The sequence below is a fragment of the Lathyrus oleraceus genome, chromosome 4 (genome assembly GCF_024323335.1).
Source record: "Lathyrus oleraceus cultivar Zhongwan6 chromosome 4, CAAS_Psat_ZW6_1.0, whole genome shotgun sequence".
NCBI lineage: Eukaryota > Viridiplantae > Streptophyta > Magnoliopsida > Fabales > Fabaceae > Lathyrus > Lathyrus oleraceus.
Window position 1 is genome coordinate 307,276,939 of NC_066582.1, and position 21,931 is coordinate 307,298,869.

Consider the following 21,931-nt stretch of genomic DNA (forward strand, 5'->3'; position numbering starts at 1 on the left):
TGCCTGAAGACCTACCAATGTAGGCAACAAGGTTGAGTTGCTTTGAGGTTGAAATTCTGGTATCAGATATGAGATGTCGAAGGTAATGTCACGACACTAATATCTGAACAACAAATGAAATATAAACAGAATAAAAATCATTAAACAATTGAAAAGAGACACATGCAATTGTTAACCCAGTTCGGTGCAAACACACCTACGTTTGAGGGCTACCAAGCCAGGAAGGAAATCCGCTAAACAAAATTAGTTCAAAGACTCTCAGTAAACAACTTCAAGTTACAGTATTTTCACCTAATCTCTACCCGTGTGACTTCTATCTAAGAACTCTTAGATATGAGACCCTACTCACTCCCCCTCAATCACAACAGTGATACTAGAACAAATACCACAAAGAAAGAAGACACACTTCAAGGACACACACTTGATCTTGCTTAAAAGCTTCAATCAAATAAACAAATACACTCGTACTTCAAAGCTTAGAGTGGACAAATTACAACTCAAAACTCAGTCCAATTCACACATCTACAAGATGAATGAATGGCTCACAATTCACAAACGCACATTAGGCTAAGAACCCTAATACTCACTCACTTCAACATTCGTATTTTCTGTACCACCATACAGGGTTCACAAGGTCTTCAAATAGAAGCTTTCTGAATGGGCCTGGGCAACATAAAAACCTAATTCTATTCAACGCGTATTCCCTAGGAATTAGTACCAAATCATTCCTCTTTGGGAAACAAAATATTTTGGCTTTAAATAGAATTACTCCTTGAATAACTCATGTAATCATCACACATAAGCACACACAGACTTGCATGAAAATCGCAACAACAAAATACATAACATTTAGACTGAATGTTCTGTATGTACATGTCGTAACATCGGGTCTGACATCTGGAATAAATCCTGCACAACCATATCAACCTACAGAAAGCTAATATCACATGTCAAGACAACAAGCGTGACTTCTTGTGATAACACTTAAGTTTTACCAAAATTGATGCCAATACATAGAACCAACAAACTCCCCCTTTGGCAAATTTTGGCTAAAACAAACAACATATCACACGTACATAAGAAATCAATCAAAGTATCAATTCAGCAGCAGAAGTAAACATACACACATTACTAGCAAAAATAACAACTAGTAAACACACAAGCGCTTGTACTCTCCCTCAAGTCCATGCAACATTCTAGAACACAACAGCTCCCTCAACAACCACACTACTTCACACAAACAAACCATAGAGAATTCTCCCCCTGTGCCAAACAAACAAACACCAGAATTCTCCCCCTGTAACAGACAAACAAAGCACCAACAATAGCTAAGCAAAGATACTCAACTACATCTACAGCCACTTCTCCCCCTTTTTAGCCAAAAGAGACCAAAGATACAAAATAAATGTCCCTAGTCATAAACCGAAATACCAGAAGTTAAAAAGTTACAACACCAAGTTCATACACAGTTGAAAGAAGGTTGAGAAACAAACCACAAACAACAAAGAAATCCACCAAAACAACAACAAACAGCCAAGAAAATCATCAAAACACGAGGGACCAAAGCCAACAGAGCTACTCAGTAGAGCTTGAGTTTGCAGCTTCTTCATCAGCACCAAAACCATAATTGCCACTAACATCATCATTGTTTGAAGACCACTCACTAGAGGTGTGGGCTTCAGCTTCTTCTTCACGGCTGACATTATCATGATCAATATTTTCACCCTCAGCCTGTTCCAAGCTTGCAATCAAGGTTTCCAATGATTGTTTTCTAGATATGGATACCGTTATCCCTTCACCTAGCTCTTTGCACGTCTCCTTAAGCTCAACAATTGTTCCAACTTTTGAGGCTGGCCTTTTCACAGCAAATGTCATGACAATATCCTCGACATGACTTCCTTCAAACAGTTTATAATGCACAGACAGAGCATGTTTTCTTTTACTAAGAAAGTCATTAGAGCATATAATACTAGGGTGTTGATTCAAGATAATTCCACAGATCATAGAGGGAAAGGCAATTGGCAGCTTAACTGCATTAGTAGTTGCATGCTTGATGATTTGTTCAAACATAAATCTACCATAGTCAAATTTTACTTTTGTTCCAACAGCAAAAATAAACCTCCCAAGAGTATTAGCAATGTTGGAGATATGGTTGGTAGGGACCCAGTTGGTAGCTCCTATTTTATGCAGGATAGCATACTTGACAGTCAACTTCCTAGCAGGAAAATGCTTTTTAACAGGCCAAACTTTCACCTGCCTAGCTGTAATCTCCCTACAGACTTTATTGTCTATAACTTCTAATTCTCCTGCACCCTTAATTTTTCTGCCTAGAAAGTTATTAATAACAATAGGAGAGAATGTTATACGCTTACCCCTCACATACACCTTGGAGAACTCCTTGTTGTTCTTATCAGAAATATCCCCAGGAATGTTAACAATAAATTCCTTAACTAAACCTTCATAGCATGGAGAGAACCCATCAACAGTTTTCAACAGCCAAATAACTTTTATCAGGTCCATGACCTCCTTGACATCAGCAACATCTTTTCCCAACTCCCTTTCCACAGCTACCCTTCTCTGAATCACAATTTTCCACTTAGCAGCTCCATCCTCAAGATGGAAGGAGATGTTATCCAAATGAACAACAGGGACTTTAACAGGTGACTTCCTAACAGTAGTTTTCTTTGTAGGCGAGATGTCAGTGACTTCTTCCTCAACATCCTCTTCAGGCTCAGAATCATCTCTGACCTTCCTCTTCTTTACTTCAACCTTGCTCCATGGTTTGGAGGGACCAATACCAACAATCTTCTTGGCTTTTCTAGCTGACATAAGTTCAGCCACATATTTTTCCTTTGCGAGTCTTCATGCGTTTCCCCATACTTGGATTCATGTGATGAATCAAGATTTCCTCTTGATCATCAGAGCTACCATGGTCTGCCCTAGAGAGCGCAACCCTTCAGCAGCCAAGTCTTTGTCAGAACTGGAAGGATCATCATCCTTACCATTATGTTGTTCAACCTCAGGAGAGGGGGACATTTGAGAAAGGGGAGTAGAAACTCCCTTCACAGGGTGACCTTCATTAAGAATCCTAGTGATTAGGTCTCTTATAACACGATCAGTATAGTGTGTTCCTTCCTTAGAGTTAGTGGCAGGAGTTGAACCAGAAGGAATACTAGAGGGATTGCCTTAATTAGAACATGCAGAAGCGGAGACATCATTGGAGATGGGTTGGTTTAAATCAATGTCCGCGCCAGGAATAACAGAGAGAAGAGCGATATCCAGAATCTCATCATCAGGGATGCCCATGGGAGGAGCACTAACGTTTGGAGTAGATCTAGTAATTTTTGAAGCATAGGTATCTTGATGTTGTGACATTTTTGGAGTTTTTTTGGAAAAAATAATGTTGCCCTAGCAGAGGTTTGTGGAGAAGGAAAAAGAAGATGGAAGAGTTGGAGTAGGTAATGATGTTATGGGGGTAGCGTGTGAATATGGAATAAATGGTATTTCCAAAACAAAGTGATGATTTACCATAATGAGGACACTTTATTTTAAGACAATAGGCAGTAATTTGATTACTTTTTCCACTCCAGATTAATTGCTATAAGTTTTCATAAATGCAAATCCCTAATTTCCCTTTCAGGAGTTCAAATTGATTGGTATCCAAGGCCTTTGTAAAAATATCAGCTAACTGCATCTCAGTAGCAAGATGCTCTAATACTACAGTCTTATCCTCCACAAGTTCTCTAATAAAATGGTGACGAATATCAATATGTTTGGTCCTGCTGTGCTGAATAGGGTTCTTTGAGATGTTTATAGCACTCAGGTTATCACAGTACAATGTCATGACATCTTGTGTGACATTATATTCAGTCAACATTTGTTTCATCCACACCTGTTGAGAACAACTACTTCCAGCTGCTATGTATTCAACTTCAGCAGTAGATAGCGAAACACAATTTTTCTTCTTACTAAACCACGATATTAAGTTGTTCCCCAAGAAGAAACATCCTCTTGATGTGCTTTTCCTATCATCAGCACTTCCAGCCCAATCAACATCATAATATCCAGACAACACATATTCAGATCCATGAGTGTATAGCATCCCATAGTTACAAGTGCCATTGACATATTTCAGGACCCTTTTCACTTGGTTGATATGGCTCACCTTTGGTTAAGCTTGATATCTAGCACATACACCTACAACAAAAGCAATGTCAGGTCTGCTTGTTGTAAGATATAACAGACTCCCTATCATGCTTCTGTAGAGACTTTAATCCACACTGACACCATTTTCATCTTTAGACACCTTCAGATGAGTAGAAGCAGGTGTCCTCTTGTGTCTTGCATTCTCCATGCCAAACTTCTTAACAATATTCTTGGCATATTTACTTTGAGATAGAAAGATAGAATCTTCCATCTGTTTGACTTGCAGGCCAAGAAAATAGGTCAGTTCTCTAACAAGGCTCATTTCAAATTCAGACTGCATTTGCTCAACAAAATGTTGAACCATCTTACTTGACATCCCACCAAACACAATATCATCCACATAGACCTGAGAAACCATGAGCTTTCCTCCTTCATCTTTGACAAATAAAATCTTATCAATGCCTCCCTTTCTGTATCCATTGTCAATGAGAAACACTGTGAGTCTCTCATACCAAGCTCTAGGAGCTTGTTTCAACCCATAAAGAGATTTCCTCAACTTATACACATGCTTTGGAAGATTTGGGTCTGTGAATCCCTTTGGTTGTTCAACATATACTTCCTCATTCAAATAGCCATTTAAGAAGACACTTTTCACATCCATTTGAAACAGTTTAAACTTCATAATACATGCCACTCCTAACAATAATCTAATGGACTCCAGGCGAGCTACAGGAGAAAATGTTTCATCAAATTCAACTCCTTCAACTTGAGTGTATCCTTGTGCTACCAGTCTTGCTTTATTTTTAGTAACCACACCTTTTTCATCAAATTTATTCTTGTAAACCCACTTTGTTCCAATACCATTTATTCCTCCAGGTCATGGAACCAATTCCCATACTTCATTTCTCTTGAATTGGCCTAACTCTTTCTGCATGACATTGATCCATAATTCATCAGTTAAGGCTTCTTTAACATTCTTAGGCTCAATATTTGACACAAAGCAGGCATGTGAGATCACTTCCCTTGATCTAGTGGTGACCCCTTTATTTAGAACTCCTATAATGAGATCTTTAGGATAATCCTTTTGAATTCTGATAAAGGGTCCCTTATTTACTTGACAAGCTTCAGGTTCAGCTTGAGTGGACTCACTCTCACTACTTTTATCAGGGAGTTCAGCTGGGGCATCATTCAGAAATGTTTCAACATCGTCTGTGACATCAGTCTCTTGATCATCAACAACAACATTGATAGATTCCATCATAACTTTAGTTCTGGAATTAAAAACTCTAAAGGCTCTGCTATTTGTTGAGTAGCCCAGAAATATTCCTTCATCACTCTTGGGGTCCATTTTCCTTCTTTCTTCACGATCATCCAAGATATAACATTTACTACCAAACACATGGAAGTATTTGACAGTAGGTCTTCTTCCCTTCCAGACTTCATATAAAGTGGTTGAGGTCCCTTTTCTCAAGGTTACTCTGTTGTGAACATAACAAGTAGTGTCCGTAGCTTCAGCCCAAAAGTGGTAAGGCAACTTCTTAGCATGAATTATAGCTCTAGCAGATTCTTGGAGAGTTCTATTTTTCCTTTCCACCACACCATTTTGCTAAGGGGTAATGGGAGAAGAGCACTCATGTCCAATCCCTTTAGATGAATAGAATTCAACAAATTTACTGTTCTCAAATTCTTTCCCATGATCACTTCTGATTCTGATAACATGACTCTCTCTTTCTCTTTGAAGTCTTTGGCAAAGGTCTTTGAACATATCAAACACATCAGATTCTTCCCTTATAAAATTCACTCAGGTATATCTAGAGAAGTCGTCCACCACAACATAAGCATACCTTTTTCCACCAAGACTTTCCACCTGCATAGGCCCCATCAAGTCCATGTGGAGATGTTCCAACACTTTAGATGCGGTGTCATGTTTGATCTTCTGATGTGACATCTTTGTCTGCTTTCCAATTTGACATTCACCACATACTCTTCCTTCTTCAATCTTTAATTTTGGGATTCCTCTGAAAGCTTCAACAAATATGATCTTTTTCATTCCTTTAAGATGCAGATGACCCAGTTTTTTATGCCATAGTTTCACTTCTACTTCTTTAGCTAGAGCACATATTGATTAATAGCTAGTTTCTTGAGGAATCCACATATAGCAGTTGTCCTTAGATCTGACTCCTCTCATGATCACCTCATTTTTTGCATTAGTAATCAAGCATTCAGTTTTTGTGAAGTTCACATTGAGACCTTGATCGCATAGTTGACTGATGCTGATCAGGTTTGCAGTCAATCCTTTAACAAGAAACACATTATCAAAGTTAGGAAGTCCATAGCAGTTCAGCTTTCCAATCCCCTTGATTTCACCCTTTTGCTCCATCACCAAAAGTTACATAGCTGGTGACATGAGATTGAAGGTCAACCAGTAGATTTTTGCTTCCAGTCATGTGTCTGGAGCATCCACTGTCAAAGTACCAATCTTCTTTGGCAGAGACTCTGAAGGAAGTGTGAGCTATCAAGTTAGTAGCACCAACCCTAGGAACCCACTGTTTTCTGTTAGAAGAGATGTGTTGTTTGGGTCTAGGTTGATGAGTAGGACTAGGATAACCATACAGCCTGAAGCATAATGGTTTTATGTGACTAAATTTCCCAAAATAATGGCATCTCCATCTTTGGTGTTTTCCTTTATGTCGTCTTCCCTTGTGATTTTGAGACACCTGATGTGACACCTTTGGTTTGCTATCAGAGGGATTACAATCAAGAGGAGATTCATTGAACCCAAGGCCAGTCATGTCTCCTGTCATCTTTCCAGCCTGGAGGATTTTGTCTAAGGTGTCTAGGGCTGCGCATGGCATGAACATCGTATCATCATGTGGAAAAGATCAAACTTCAAATCTTCACACACACTTGCCTTGCAATCCAAGTTGATTTCAGACTCTCTCGCACTCATTTGTGGACCTAAAGCAATGATCTCATGGGCCTGTACACGCCTATGCACCCATGCATCATCAATTGCCAATTTTGGAAAGTAAATTTGAAGGTGCAAATATCATGATCTACAACTATAAATAGAGCCCTCTAGCATCAGAATTGAAGGGACATTCGCGCCAACTTTGATCCTAAACCCCTAACCCTTCCATTTGAGAGGATAAACCTGAGAATTTCATCTTGAAATTGAGTTTGAATCTCACTGTTTTGAGATCAAAACTCCAGGGATCCAAGACCTTTTGTGCATTTCAATCTACTCCTGCAAGCATTCTGAGTGAGATCAAGCATGAGCCAAGGCAAGAACAGTTGAATCCAGACCTGCATTGAAGGTATTTTCTAGAAAATTTCATCTTTTTGATTCTCTCTCAATCTTGCTCAATTCTCTTGATTCTTTGGTTCTCTGAAGTCCTACCAATGTAGGCAAGAAGATTGAGTTGCTTAGAGGTCAAATCGAAGCAACTCAGTTGACATACCTCAAATTTCAACTCCTCACATCTTTCTATGTGTGAGGAGTTAGTTAAAATTGAGGTGATATTCGTGATCTACACTGTTTTTCCTTTCAGATCATGTCCTCCTTTTTCATTTATGATGTGGTGATGAATGGACCAGTCCGGCCAAGGTCGCCTGAGGAGATGTGGCGTGGTCCTGAGCCATTAGATGAGTTCAATTTGTTTTAATCATGAGCGTACGTTTTAATTACCAAGCGTGTGGACGTTTGACTCAGGCGCACCATGGAACACACGCTGGTGGCCACTTAATATGCCACCTCAATTAATGAGGGAGATCAAGTGGTCCACGTTTTTTCTGATTATTTGAATTTCATTTTAATTGCTTTATTTTCATTAATTCATATTAATTTTAATATTGATCCAAAAAGTGAGAGTTTCACCAAATTTTTTCAAATATTTTCCTCTTTCATATTCTAAACTAAAATTACTTTTTGGATCATTATTAATATTTTTCATGTTTTATATGATTTTTCATTTGTTTTTTTAATTGTTTAAAAATACTTTTATGTCTTTAAAAAATTTGAAATTTTTTCTCCAAGGTCATTTGACCTTGTTTGACCTATGATAAATCTCATGGCCATTTATTTGGTGTTTTGATGAGGTTTTAGGAATTTGACAAACCATATTTAATTTAAATGCATTATTTTAATTGGAATAAATGCCAAATAATTTTGTTGACCAATTGTGATGACTCGTTTATGTTTGACTCTTGTTGTTGGGCCTTGGTCAAGGTTGATTTGACTTTGTCAAATTAATATAATTGGATTTAGGGGATTGATTGAATGTACATTCCATCTCCCAAAATGAATGAATGATATTAATTTGGTAAAAGTCCTCCTTTGACCAATTTGAATTTTGATTCATTCCCCTCCCACTTCATCTCATTCCCCTTCTTTATGCATTCATCTCATTTGGCCTATGATATCTCGAAGTCCTAAAGCTAGTTGATTGAAAAATTAACACGGGTATGGATGAGATTAGGCCACACCTTTTGCATATTCTTTTTGTGTGTGGTATGTTTCATGAGCATAGTTCATAATCCTATGTCTCTAACATGCATTAACACCAAAATTCTATTTCCCGGCCTCAAATAGTTGTGACTTCTACATAACTCCAACTACGATTGTTTAACATATCGCTAAATTTGTGACATAAAAGGCATAGCATTCTAGTTAGTGAGATTGTAAGTCTCCCCTCTTTCATGGTATTGTGTGGAAACTTGGCCTTTTTCCTTCCTTTGGAAGATGTCTTGGTTCAAGGATCCATGCTTGGGATAAGTGGGTTGAGTGTTCTCCAAAGAATGTCTAAGAATGAAAAGCAAAAACAAAACAATACTAACTTCTAACCTATTAACTACTAACTTTTAATTTCAAGCCCTTTACTTTAATGTCATTTAATTCTAGCTTTAATACATTTCCATTAATCAGATCATTCTAATTGTTTATGTTAATGCAATTTTCACTTTGTCCACTTGGACCATATTGCGTGATATATATTGTTTGTGTATACTTTTCTTGTTTGTGTGGTCTTTGACCATTAATGTACATAATAACAACAAAAAACCCTAAAAAAACTTTTGTGTGGACTGTTGGCTTGACCTTGGACAAATGGACTTAGAACTTAGGCAACATTCCTATGCTAAAGGACTTGGCCAATTCCAACTTATTGAGAAACCAAGTGTTTGCATTTGGAAACTTCATCTGATACATCATTCAAGATCTCTCTAAGTTCATCTGCAACATGATCATTGTGAAGTTGTTATTTTGAACCTGTGACTTGTGGAATTCACCTGTTACATTGATACCTTGAAGAAGATCATGGAATGGATAAGCTTGGATTTGGCCATCTTTATTTGATGCCTTGCTCTTCAATATAATATAATTGTGCATTTGTGTGTTGCTTAAATCTAAAAGTCCCAGGGAATTCTGGGTTTCTATTGACATTCTTGTCTGTTGGATTGCTACCCATTTGGTAAGATCTTTTCAACTCTTAACTTTTACTTTTTTACATAGGATTAGTCTCTTCATCTTCTCTCCATTTCTTTAATTTCAAAACATCTCCCTCCTTTTTCAAAACCTTCTTTGATTGAACTTATTTTGTTCTAAACTTTGACCACTTTTTCAAAAAAAGATAGAAACTTTGGCCTTATGCCATTGCATTTTCAAACTTCTTTTCTTAAATCAAACTTGTAAATAAACTTAACTATACTTGACTTAAACTTTCAAAAAGCCAAAAAGAGCTAACTCATTCAAACCATTTTTAGGCCTTTTGCCTTTCAAACTTAATTTTTGTTAAAATCAATGCATCCACTTTGAAATTTGTATCACGAACTACGAGGTTTTGATCCCTCATTTTTATGTTGGTACGTAGGCACAAGGCCGAAGGTCTTGACAAAGACAAAAATATAATTAATGAATTCTTTTCTCATCCCCTCATTCTATTTATTTGTAAACATCACTTTGTATCAAATACTCATGCACACAAAAAGGGCTCCCTAGGAGTACCTAGGACACTTTGGGTGCTAACACCTTCCCTCTGTGTAACCAAACCCCTTACCCGTAATCTCTGACATTTTATTAGTTTTGATTTGAAAACTTCTTACTTTTTTTGGGGTTTGTTCGTACTTTTTCCCTTTTCCCACGGAAACAATAAAAGCGCGATGGCGACTCTTGTTATTTGATCTCTAGCTTATCCATAGCTTGATGATCATGAATTTACCGCTACACTCTATAGCTTCGTCGTCTCCATCTTGAAGGCTTCGTACTTCTGAATCAGAGCCAGAGCCTTTGTCTCTTTGACTTGTGAATTTCCTTCGTGAGTCATCCTCAGGGAGTTAAGTATTTCTTTAGCAGTTTCCCTCTTGGTGATCTTTTCATATCCATTGTAGGAAATGGCATTCAACAGTATTGTTCTGGCTTTGTGATGGTTTTTGAAGTCGTGCTTCTGATCATCTATCATCTTGTTTCTGGCAATGGCAACGCCAGCATCAAATACAGGAGGTATGTAGCCAATAGTAACTATGTCCCATATATCAACACCATAACCCAGAAAGAAACTTTCGATTTTATCTTTCCAGTAATCAAATTTTTCTCCATCAAAGATTGGAGGTTTAGCATTGTAACTATCTCTTTCATTGGTGTTTTCCATAGTGTTTTTCTCACGCTGGATCTCTCTACACTTTTAAGTGTTTAATAATAAATCAATAACATAGCCGAAGCTCTGATACCAATTGAAGGTAGAGAAAAACAAGAAAGGGGGGTTTGAATTGTTTTTGACAGAATAAAACTTTTTGGAATTGAAACACATGCAAAAACAAATAAGTTCAACACTGAGTTTTATACTGGTTCTTTTGAAAATCAAAGCTACTCCAGTCCACCCGGCCAAGGTGATTTCGCCTTCAAAAAGGACTTAATCCACTAATCTTGAAAGATTACTCAAACAATCGTCTAAGAGAATAAAGATCTCTTAGACCTCTCAAGTTTACAGACTTCACAAGTCACTTGAGGAGATTTTTTAACAAAAAAATAGAGTTACAGTAATGATTAGTGCTTCTAGGTAAGCAGAAATTACACAAGGTAAAAGCAAGGGATTGTTTACACGTCAGAGCAGCAGCTCGTGTGAGAGAATGAAAAATGAATATATCTGGAGTGTTGTATTCTCGTGTGTTTCAGGTGATTTTCTTTGAGAAGCGTTCCATCCTTTATATAGGAGTGATGAGAAGACCGTTGAAGGATGTTAATGTCAGAATCTTGGGTAGTGATGGATGATTAATATCATTAATCTTTGCGTTCTTTCCAAAACAATTTTTGGGGCGCCATAAACTTCTTCCTGAAATAGATTATTTCCATAAGTAAATTCCTTCATAGATAAGCATTATGAATCAGAAGGTTAGAACATCAGAGTCTTTATTCAGCAGGAGTATCTTCGGATAGATGCTTTGTTGCTAATTGTATTCAGAGCTTCTTTTCACTACTTTCATCAGAGCATAAGGCTTCAGATTCTAGAGTCATTCTTTCACTTCAGAGTGTCTGATGTTTCTTGTTTAGTTTACATTTGCGTTGATCAGAATCAGAGCTTCTGCTTGCGTATCATTTACGTGGTATCTCAGAGCTTATTTCTGTATTTGATGAGTGTCTATATGACTGTTTTGATTAGAGTCCTGCATACTTAGAAAAATTTCGTTAGGGTACCATTTTTGTTTCATCCTATGTTATCATCAAAATCCTAGAGATACATTGTAGAACCTTTATTTATTCCTAAAATTTGGACCCTTTAACATCATTGATTGGGCTTTGTACACGCCCATGCAAGAATGCATGAGATCATTACTATTTTTGGATTTTGAATTGAAATATGCAAAAAGCAAAGAGCAAGCCTATAAATACAAGTGCCTTGAGCTCAGAAAGGGACCCCTCTTGCCCAAGCTTCTTCCCCGTGCCCTCCCAAACCATATTGAAAGGATAAACTTGAAGATTTGTTGAGAAATTGAGTTTCAATTCTCATTCTGTTTTTGAATTGAAACTCCAAGAGTCCAAGCTTTTTAACCATCCAAATCATCTTCTTCAAGCTTCTAGAGTTAAGCCAAGCTAAATTGGAAGCAATATCAAGCCAATTCGAAGGTGAAATTTCAGAAACTTTTCTTCTCCGATTCTCTCTTATTTCTCATCCATTTTGATTGATTTTTGGTTTGCTAAAGTCCTACCAATGTAGGAAACAATATTGAGTTGATTTGAGGTTAAATTGAAGCAACTTAGATCATGAACCTCGAATTTTAAATCCATGTATCTTTCTATATACTTGGAATTGGAAGAAACAAAGGTCAGATTCATGCTCCTGAGCATTTGTCCTTCAAAAACATGTACTCACTTTTCATTTTTTATTTGGTTAAGGGTGTACCAGTCTGGTGAGGTCCACCGTAGAAGATGACTAGAGCTAGGGCTTCGGTGGTGCATTCGTAAGGTCCAAGCCATCTGATCTGGTTCCAACGTTTTAACCTTGAGCGTCCATTTTGATTACCAACTTTGCAACGCGTTTGACTTGATCCATCGTGGATAACGCGTGCGTGGCCATCAGATCTACCACCTCAATTAATGAGGGAGATCTAATGGCCCCTGTTTATTTTAATTTCTTTTTATTTTCTGATTTTTCATTTAATCGATTTATTTTGTTAAATTCATATAAATTGCACTTTTAATCCCAAAAATATTTAAATATTTTTCTCTTCCATGTTTTGAATTAAAATTATTTTTTGGATTATTTTGATATTTTTCAGGAATTAAATGTTTTTGTGCATATTTTTTAATTGTTTAAAAGCACCTCTGACTTTTCAAAAGTAGTGAAATTTTTTGTCTAAGGTCCTTTGACCTTATTTGACCTAGGATAAATCCCTTGGCCATTTATTTGGTGTTTTGAAGAGATTTTAGGTTTTTACCAAATAAAAATTTATTTTAATTCATTTTTAAATTGATTTTTTAATTGATTAAATGCCTAAAATTATTGTTGAGTCATTTTTATGGTCTTGTGATGTTTGACTTTCTGTTTGGGCCTTGGTCAAGGTTGATTTAACTTTTGTTGGATCAAAACCATTAGATTTAGGGGATTGATGAAATGTACATTTCATCTCCCAAAATGAATGGATGGTTTTGATTTGATGAAAGTCCTCCCATGATAAATTTGTGTTTCTATCTTCCCCTCCCTCTTCATCTTCATCCCTATTCTTTCCCATTCCCTTATTTGACCAATGAAATTTCTAATGTCTAAAGTCTAATTGATTCATCAATGATCTTGTGTCAGATGAATCAATACAAGTATGATTGATATAGGTCACTCCCTCTTGACTTTTCTTTTAGTGTGTGGTATGTTTTAGGAGTTTGGTTCTTCATACCAAATCTCTAACATGCATTAACACCTATATTTTTATTGCCCGACCTCAGATAGTTGTGACTTCTACATAAGTCCAATTACGATTGCTTAACATAGAGCTAAATTTGACCCTCAAGGCATAACATTATAGTAAGTGAGATTGTAAGTCTCCCATTCTTCATGGCATTGTGTGGAGACTTGACCTTTTTTCCTTTCATGGGAGAAAGTGGCATACTTGTTGAATTATCCAAGTTGGAGCCCTTTTCATGGAAGATGTCTTGGTTTAAAGATTCATACTTGTGAATGAATGATTGAGTATTCTCCAAAGAATGACTTAATCAATTAAAATCACCATTAACACTTGACTAACTTTTGACTAACTCTTGTTAATATTGCTTTACTTTCAAGTCATTTACTATTATGCAATTTAAATTTTAGTCATTTATCATTCATTGCCGTTTACATTTCATATAACTTGTGTATGATTATGTCATTTTCACTTTGCTCATTTGAGCCATATCTTGTGATTGTATATATATTGTTTGTGTGTGTTTGGTTTTGTTTGTGGTCTTAGGACCTTAAAATACCTAATTACAAGAAAAACCCTAAAAAAACATATGGTGGACTGTTGAACATGATATAAACTTTTGGACTTAGGATTAGGCAACATTCCCTGTGCTAAAAGGACTTGGCCAATGCCAACATCTGGGACTAAGTTATCTTGAATTAAGCCTTCATCTGATACAAGCCTTGAGAATTTCTTGGGTTCATCTGCTACTCTGTCTTTGCGCTTAATTGTTATTTTGATCTTGTGTCTGATGCTTTATTCTGAGTTGATCAAGGAATATTTCATCTGATACATTGAAAGACAATGAAGATTGCTAGCTATTGGACTTGCTTGCTTGGATGTGGCTATCTTTATTTGGTGCCTTGGTCTTCATGATGTCTGGATATTACTCATTGCTTATTGATCATTTCTTGCTTAAAGTCCAAAAGGAAATGGGTTTCTATATGACATTCTTGTATGTTGGATTGCATCCCATTGGTCAGATCTTTTCAACTCTTAACTTTTAAATCTGTGCTTAAGATAGCCTCTTCATCTCCTCCCACTTCTTAAATTTTAAAATCTCTCCCCCTTTTTTAAAACTTTCTTTGCTTGTGATTTAAAACTTAGATTTTTTTTTAATAATTAGAAACTTTGGCCTTATGCCATTGAATTTTCAAACTCTTTCTTAAATCAAATTTGGAAATACACTTAATCATATTGACTTAAATTTCAAAAAACAAAAAGAACTAATAACTCCATTCAAACTTTTGGCCTTTGTGCCTTTTCGTATTAAACTTTTGTTAAAAGCAATTCCCCAACCTATTTGAAATTTTTACCATGAACTACGATATTTTTATCCCTCATTTTTATGTTGATACGTAGGCACAAGTCCGAAGGTCTTGTCAAACACAAAAATATAATCAATGAATTCTTTTCTCACCCTCACACTCTATTTTTCTCAAACATCTTTTATACCAAACACATATGCACACATAAAAAAGGGTTCCCTAGGAGTACCTAGGAAACTTTGGGTTCTAACACCTTTCCTCTGGTTTTATTGACATTAAGCTTATCCATAGCTTGATGGTCATGAATTTACCACTACAGAAATTAAGTGGCGATTATGCTAGGGAGTAGTCCTCAGTGGGATTAGCCTACTTTTTATATGTATATGTGTGTATTTTTGATGTTTGTATATTTTGTTTGTGTGATATAATTTGTCTGTTGTGCTTGGTGATCTCTGTGTGGTGAGATAAGTTCTAACCCGAACTTGAGTGCAATTAATATAGGAGGATTGTATAGTATTGTTAAACTTGTGTGGAGTACTCCTTAACAAGTTGGCTTGAGACCCATCTACTAAGTGGAGACCCTTTTGGAGTTACTGATGGCACAAAAGTTATATGTGGATATGCCTTACTTTCTCCGATTTGGGGTCCGAGAAGCTGAGGACCATAGAACATTTAAGCCAACTTGGCCTATTTAGGATGTAGTGCAGAGACTGTTCAGGTGTAGACCTGATAACAGTTGTTATGCGATACTACACTCAGATGAGTTTCTCTTGAGAATATTATGGGTTGATGAGTCAGTCATCCTAACCTATAATATCCAATAGATGGGATTAAGACTCTGGGAACTTCTTAGAACATGATCTACAAGTTTTTATCCTTAGTACATTCCTCTGTGTCGGCATCTAGCCCGATCATGTCTGTTCCTCCTCCCATTGTGCATACTCTACCTCGTGTCAAGGAAACAATTCACCACTCTAATATGTTTTAAGGTCCAGATGTTTATGAAAAGATGGATGAGATGAAGGATCATTTTCTTGAGCTGCGCAAGGAATTGAAGAGCCTAAGAGGAAAAGATTTATTTTGTAAGAGTGTTGTTGTACTGTGTTTAGTTCTGAATGTCAAGATTCCTATGAAATTCAAGGTCTCATACTTTGAAAAATATAAGGGAAATACTTGACATCTGAGTGATCTTGTCATGTATGCTAGAAAGATGTCTAATCAGATCGACAATGATCAGCTACTTATTCACTACTTTCAAGATAGTCTGGCAGGTGCTGCACTTAGATGGTACATGGGCTTGGACAGTTCCAGTGTCCGTACTTTTAATGACTTGGGTGAGGCCTTTGTCAAATAATACAAGTACAATGTTGATATGGCTCCCGATCGGGATCAGTTGAGGTCAACGTCTCATAAGGACAAGGAGACATTCAAATAATATGCTCAAAGATGGAGGGAGTTAGCTGCTCAGATTAGTCCACCTCTGGAGGAAAAAGAAATGACTAAGATATTATTGAAGACGCTGAGTTCATTTTACTATGAACATATGATTGCAAGTTCCCATAATGACTTCACTGAAATGGTGAACATGGGTATGCAGTTAGAAGAAGGAGTTCGAGAGGGACGATTATCTAAAGATGAAGCGTCGACAAGCAAGAAGTACGGTGGCAGCTTCTCCAAAAAGAAGGAAGGAGAAACTAATGCAGTATCAGTAGGGAGGCAGAGGAGGTGTCATGTGAGGAAGAATTCCCAGTCCCGTCAACATCAACATTAACATCAACTATCATCAGTAATTCCAGTTTTTACTAACAACTCAACAAATCAATCAGTTCCTGCTTAGGAACAACATCAATAACAACCGCAACAACGTACCAACTACAACAACAATAATCATCATCAGAATTTCGAGAGGAAGAAAGTGTCTTTTGACCCTATTCCTATGACATATGTGTGAGGGAAAATATGTCTAGTCTTTATTTTTCATGATGTCAAACCTCTCTATTCGCCCACATCGTGTCTTTGAATAATACCATTATAGAATAGAAAGCAATCATCCTTTAACATGTTCAAAATATAGGTTCCGTGTGTTCAAGCATATATGAGCATATCTTATATATGAATCATGCACTTAATCATAGTAAACATCCTAGGTTCATAAGACATAGGCTAAATTGGTCATAATATGTTGGAAAAATCATTTTTGGAAGTTAAACCTCTGTGAGTCGACTCATGACTCGAAGCAAAACCTTCGGGTCCGAACAGGTCGACTCATAGGTCGACTCCTTCCTAGAAAACCTGAATGAGTCAACTCATGCACTCTTTAGGTCGACTCATTTCCCAATCATATTGCCACGGGTCCGAACAGGTCGATTCATAGCTCGACTCAACCATGTAATAAACTCTGTTTGAGTCGACTCATCCCCTATTTGAGTCGACTCATCCCCTGTTTGAGTCGACTCGTCGCTTGTTTCACTTAATTTTCTGCTGGGTAACTTTGGGAAATTTTTCTGTTATGTTAGTTATTTGTCCATACATCATATAAATATTCAATTGTCTCTTCTTCAACATTCTAACAAGAAAAGTGAAAGATATACACCAAAAAGCTCATCATCTTCATTCTTCATTGCATTTTCTCAATAATCACACATAATAATCTTTGTTGAGCATTGTGCATTGCAGCTGTGATAACGTCTGGATAAGATTGGATTATCTTAGTTTGGGTTGAGACTTTGTGTGTGTTTTTCTTGAATAAAACCCTTGAGGTTTTTTCCTCCAAGAATTGGGGGGGTTTTTCCCTAACCTTGTCTTCGCAGAATCAACCGAGTGAAAAGTTTGAAGAACGGAAGGTTCGGTCAAACAAGTAGCATTAAACGGAGGATTATGTAGAAAGCTTAGGGTTCAAGCAACTTGCGTTTGAAATCAGCCGAGCTGAAGTTTTGGAGAACGAGGCGTTTGTCCAATAAGGTAGCGGTAAACTGAGGTTTTTTCGAAGTGCTTGAAGTTCTTGGTTCAACTCGAATCAAGGGGAGAGAATAGAATAGGATCTGCAACAATTCTAGAAGTTGATCGTTAGTGATCATTTGTTCTCTTGTATTGACTTTGCAATGTGTTAATAAAAACATCTCAATTCTAGATTTAGAATTGAGGGCAGACGTACCCTAAGCGAGTGCTCGGTATGCATATTAATTGATCGTAAAATCAATATCGCTTGATTGGTGTGCATATTAATTGTTCGTAAAATTATTGAGTAAAATTCTGCACATTCAACTTAAGTGAAATTGATACTTGGTATGAAGTGCACACCAAGTGCTCGACAAAATTAATTTTGCACAAACTTAGTAATATTTTCCTTGATCTCTTATTGTGTTGAACGTTATTAGAGGTAATGATATCAAGGATCATAGTAGTTAATCGATTGACTTAAAGAGGGATTGATTTTCTCCATCTTAAGTAATTCCATTTGATTTACGTATATCCGATCTTTCCATTAACGGGATCGTATAGACGATTTCAATTAGGGTGCTTCCGCAACCATTGAAGATATTTTTAAAAAGCGCTTAATTTCAAAACTGATCTATTCAACCCCCCTTTTAGATCGCCACTGTCGTCTAACAAGTGGTATCATGAGCGCCGATTCATCTAGTGCTTCACATATAACTTTTTAGAAAATGAGTAACGATCCTAAAGGGGCGTACAATAGGGCGCCTATTTTTATCGGTGAAAACTATAGTTATTGGAAAGATTGTATGCGTATCCATATTAACTCTTGTAAGACCCCAATTTTGTCCCTAAGATCCCTCATGGTATCATATCATGACATTGCATTGCCTCAAGGATCATTGGACACCTTGTTTCCTTCCCTGTGGGTGGGTCATCTTTTTGAGAATGATTCTTGATCACCAAGCATTCCTTGCATTTGTGTATCATTGTTTTTCTTTTTAATCACTAACCAAAAGTACAAAAATATGTCATCTAACCTTTGTCTTGCAGATGAAGCATTAACAGGTCAAGGCAATTAAACGCATTCGTTGAGCAATAGATGGTGGTCATTCTTGAGATTTGGACCCCACAATCATTCACAAGAGTTCATATGAGCTATGCTGTTATTTTGAAGCAAAATCCCAAGTGGTAGAGGCTTGAATCTCATCAGAACATTCTCAGATCATATGAAGACCTAGAAAGTCAACTGTGGATTTGGAGGTGGGAAGTGATTAGAAATACTTCATTCATGTTCAAACAAGTCTCATTTGACATTTCAAACACTCACATTGAAGAATTTGAAGTCAGGTCAAAACTTTCCCAAAATAGCAAGTGACCTATAATTTGAAATTTCCAAAAATGGAAAGGTTTTGGACCAACTTCAACTCAATCTTACATCATCAAGAAAGCTTCAAATGAAATTTTGTCCAACATGAAAGTTGAATATCGTTCTCTCCCATTTCCAAAAAGTCCAAGATCATGAATTTCTAATGTGTGGTTGAGGAGATATGATCAAATCATGGCAAAGTGTGCTTGGAAATTCAAATGGGCATAACTTTTCAACCAAAGCTCCAAAATGAGTGGTTCTTTTTGCATTTTGATCCTCATGACTTGTAGCTTCCAAACATCTCATTTCATGGCTTGAATTCCACTTGCATAATCATGTGCTCACTCATGAAGATTTTTGAAGGAAATTTCATAAAATTAATTTGGTTGATCATATGCATAAAATACCAATCCATAAGCTTGCATGGGCCTTGTTTAAGAGGTTTTGGATCAGCATTGTGCACTGTTCACGCATGCATGAAGTGCATGAGGTGAAAAACCATTTTTGTACATACACCTCATAAGTTGCTAATCTCATTTGCACTTGGCTTAAACTTGATTTCAGAATCATTAGCAGGACCTATATATTGTTAATCATAAATGCATTCATCATTAGCATTCATTTTCAGATCTAGATTCAAGAATCATCAAATTTTTTCTCTCAATTTTTTTTCCAATTTCTTCACACAAGAACCTTTTCTATTGATTGATTCATGCTCATGAGGTGTTTTTGAGTGGATTTCGACATGGAATCAAAGCAAATCGTGCCATATTGAACCAGATTCGAAGCTTGAAGCATCCATGGAGTTTGCAAATTTAGCTGGATTCGTGCATACTTGAGCTTCAAATTCATCATCAATCACTTCAATAAGCATCGTGGAGGAGATTTGAGGCATTGCTGAGCTTCATAGAACACGATTCCAGATTCTGTTCTTCAAAGAGGTCAGGATTCGACCTCTCTAATTCTCAAATTCTTTGTTATATTCATGTAGATCTTTTGCTGGTGATGATGCTGGTACAAATTTTGAGTGAAATAGTGCAATATTCACAAAGTTATGCACGATTCAAGTTTGGATGTAAATTTTTCTTTGATTCGATCTGAGTGATATATGATGATTCATGTTTAAGTGTTGTTTGATCTTGAATGAGCATGGAATGATGAATCGTTTGGTGTTAGTTTTGTTGATTTCTGGACACTTTTTGAATTTCCTGGAAATTCACATGAAGATCATCATGATCTTCATCTTCAACCTATGAACTTCATGCATTTCCAGATTTGCTTTGACTTCGCTAGGAATTTACTACGAAATCTTCATGTGTTTGCTACAAATTCTAGAATTTCTGGGCGCTAGGGTTTTAAGTCAATACGCTGCCGTTTTGCTTGGCACCAAAATTCAAATGTGGACCGTGTTCGAGTCTCACCGAGCGAGATTTTTTCAAATGCTTCATGATTTCATACTTTCCCTCCCATTTTCATGCCTTGGTTCATTTTTTATTTCAATTTTTTTCATGAACTTAGAAAAATCACAATAAATTGAAAAATGCATCAATTTCATTCCAATTTTTTGCAAAATGCTCCTCATTCTGTCTAGTCTTTTATGAGCAGAAAATTGCAAGTTGTGCTTGGCTGAAAAAATATTTTGTGCTAGGATGATTGGATACATATGCATGTGTGACCTTGCCTTGCTTATCTTATTGTGAAATGCTTGTTTTTTATCCAATGAACTTGAAATTTTGCATGCTAATTCTAGACATGTTGCTGGACATTTTGGCTTTGGTTTGATATTTTTCCCATGCATCATTTCTGTTTTATGCTTGTGTTAACTTGGTGTGACAATTTGTGTCACACCTTTTGATGTTCAACTTGTGCCATGTGATTTCCATGCCAATTGATCTCCAATGCTTCTGATTTTTTGTATGTGGATCATGTTAGATGTCTTGAATGTGCATGAACTTTTCCAGATTTATTTGAATCATTTCTGTTTTGATTTGAATTTTTCATTCATGATGATCACATATGAGTTTTAAAATTGCCTTGAACTTCACTTGATCATGAAATGCTTTTGGTGATTGATTTTGATGTGAGCCTTTTTAGGATATGTCAATATGTGATTGAAGTTGCATTGTGTTAAATTTCAGCTCCTGATTTGTATTTTTTCTCCATCTTTGACCCTAGGCTTTGACCTAGTGGTTTGTTACTCACTTGTGAGCTTTGATTTCAGGTTTAAGCATCCAAGTTCCATAGTTGATGATGCTTCATCATGTGATTGTTGATGTTTGCTTTTGATTACTAACATTTGTGTGTCTTGTAGGTTGATGCTAACTCATTTGAGTTTGCCTTTTGGCTTGCATATTTTGTACATTGGGATTGTCTGTTGCTTATTGACTGTTGTCTGTTTGTCTGAGTATTGTACTGATTTGTTTAGTTGTTTCCACAGGTACCTAAGTTGCTTTAAGTTCATTTGAACTTTACTTTGCTTGGTTGCTTAACCACTTAGGTATAATCCCTAATCTTCATGTAGTCTGGAAGACCTACTGTTATTGGTAGGCACCTGTCTGAAGCCCTCCTTAAGAGGCAATGTTTGTGCTTGTTTAACTTTGTGCCAAGCAGGAAAAGTCCTCTTATAAGGCAATTGGCAGATAAAAGAGATGTGTAATCCATCTCCTGCTACTCAGTGTGTCATTCACCTTGCTCACACCATGTGTTGATGCATGGTGAATAATAACCCAAGATCTTATAGAGTCAACCATTTGTGGAGAAGAGTTCCAACTTTCTGAACTCCCACACT

General features: G+C 36.7%; 1 protein-coding gene across 1 annotated transcript; it reads right to left on the reverse strand.

The window, feature by feature from the left end:
- Nucleotides 1-1,575: 1,575 nt before the first annotated feature.
- Nucleotides 1,576-2,829, reverse strand: LOC127137234 (uncharacterized). Its single transcript, XM_051063708.1, has 2 exons — nucleotides 2,079-2,829; nucleotides 1,576-1,898 (listed from the first exon to the last, which is right to left on the reverse strand). Exons 1-2 carry the CDS (start codon nucleotides 2,827-2,829, stop codon nucleotides 1,576-1,578), a joined length of 1,074 nt encoding a protein of 357 aa, XP_050919665.1.
- Between the last annotated feature and the right edge of the window lie 19,102 nt (nucleotides 2,830-21,931).

Bases quoted from the DNA above. Each gene is read 5' to 3' on its own strand.
- LOC127137234 (XM_051063708.1), bottom strand. From the start codon at position 2,829: ATGTCAGCTAGAAAAGCCAAGAAGATTGTTGGTATTGGTCCCTCCAAA. The intron at 1,899-2,078 runs GTAGATTTATGT...AACTGTTTGAAG, and splicing joins AAAAGTAAAATTTGACTATG to GAAGTCATGTCGAGGATATT.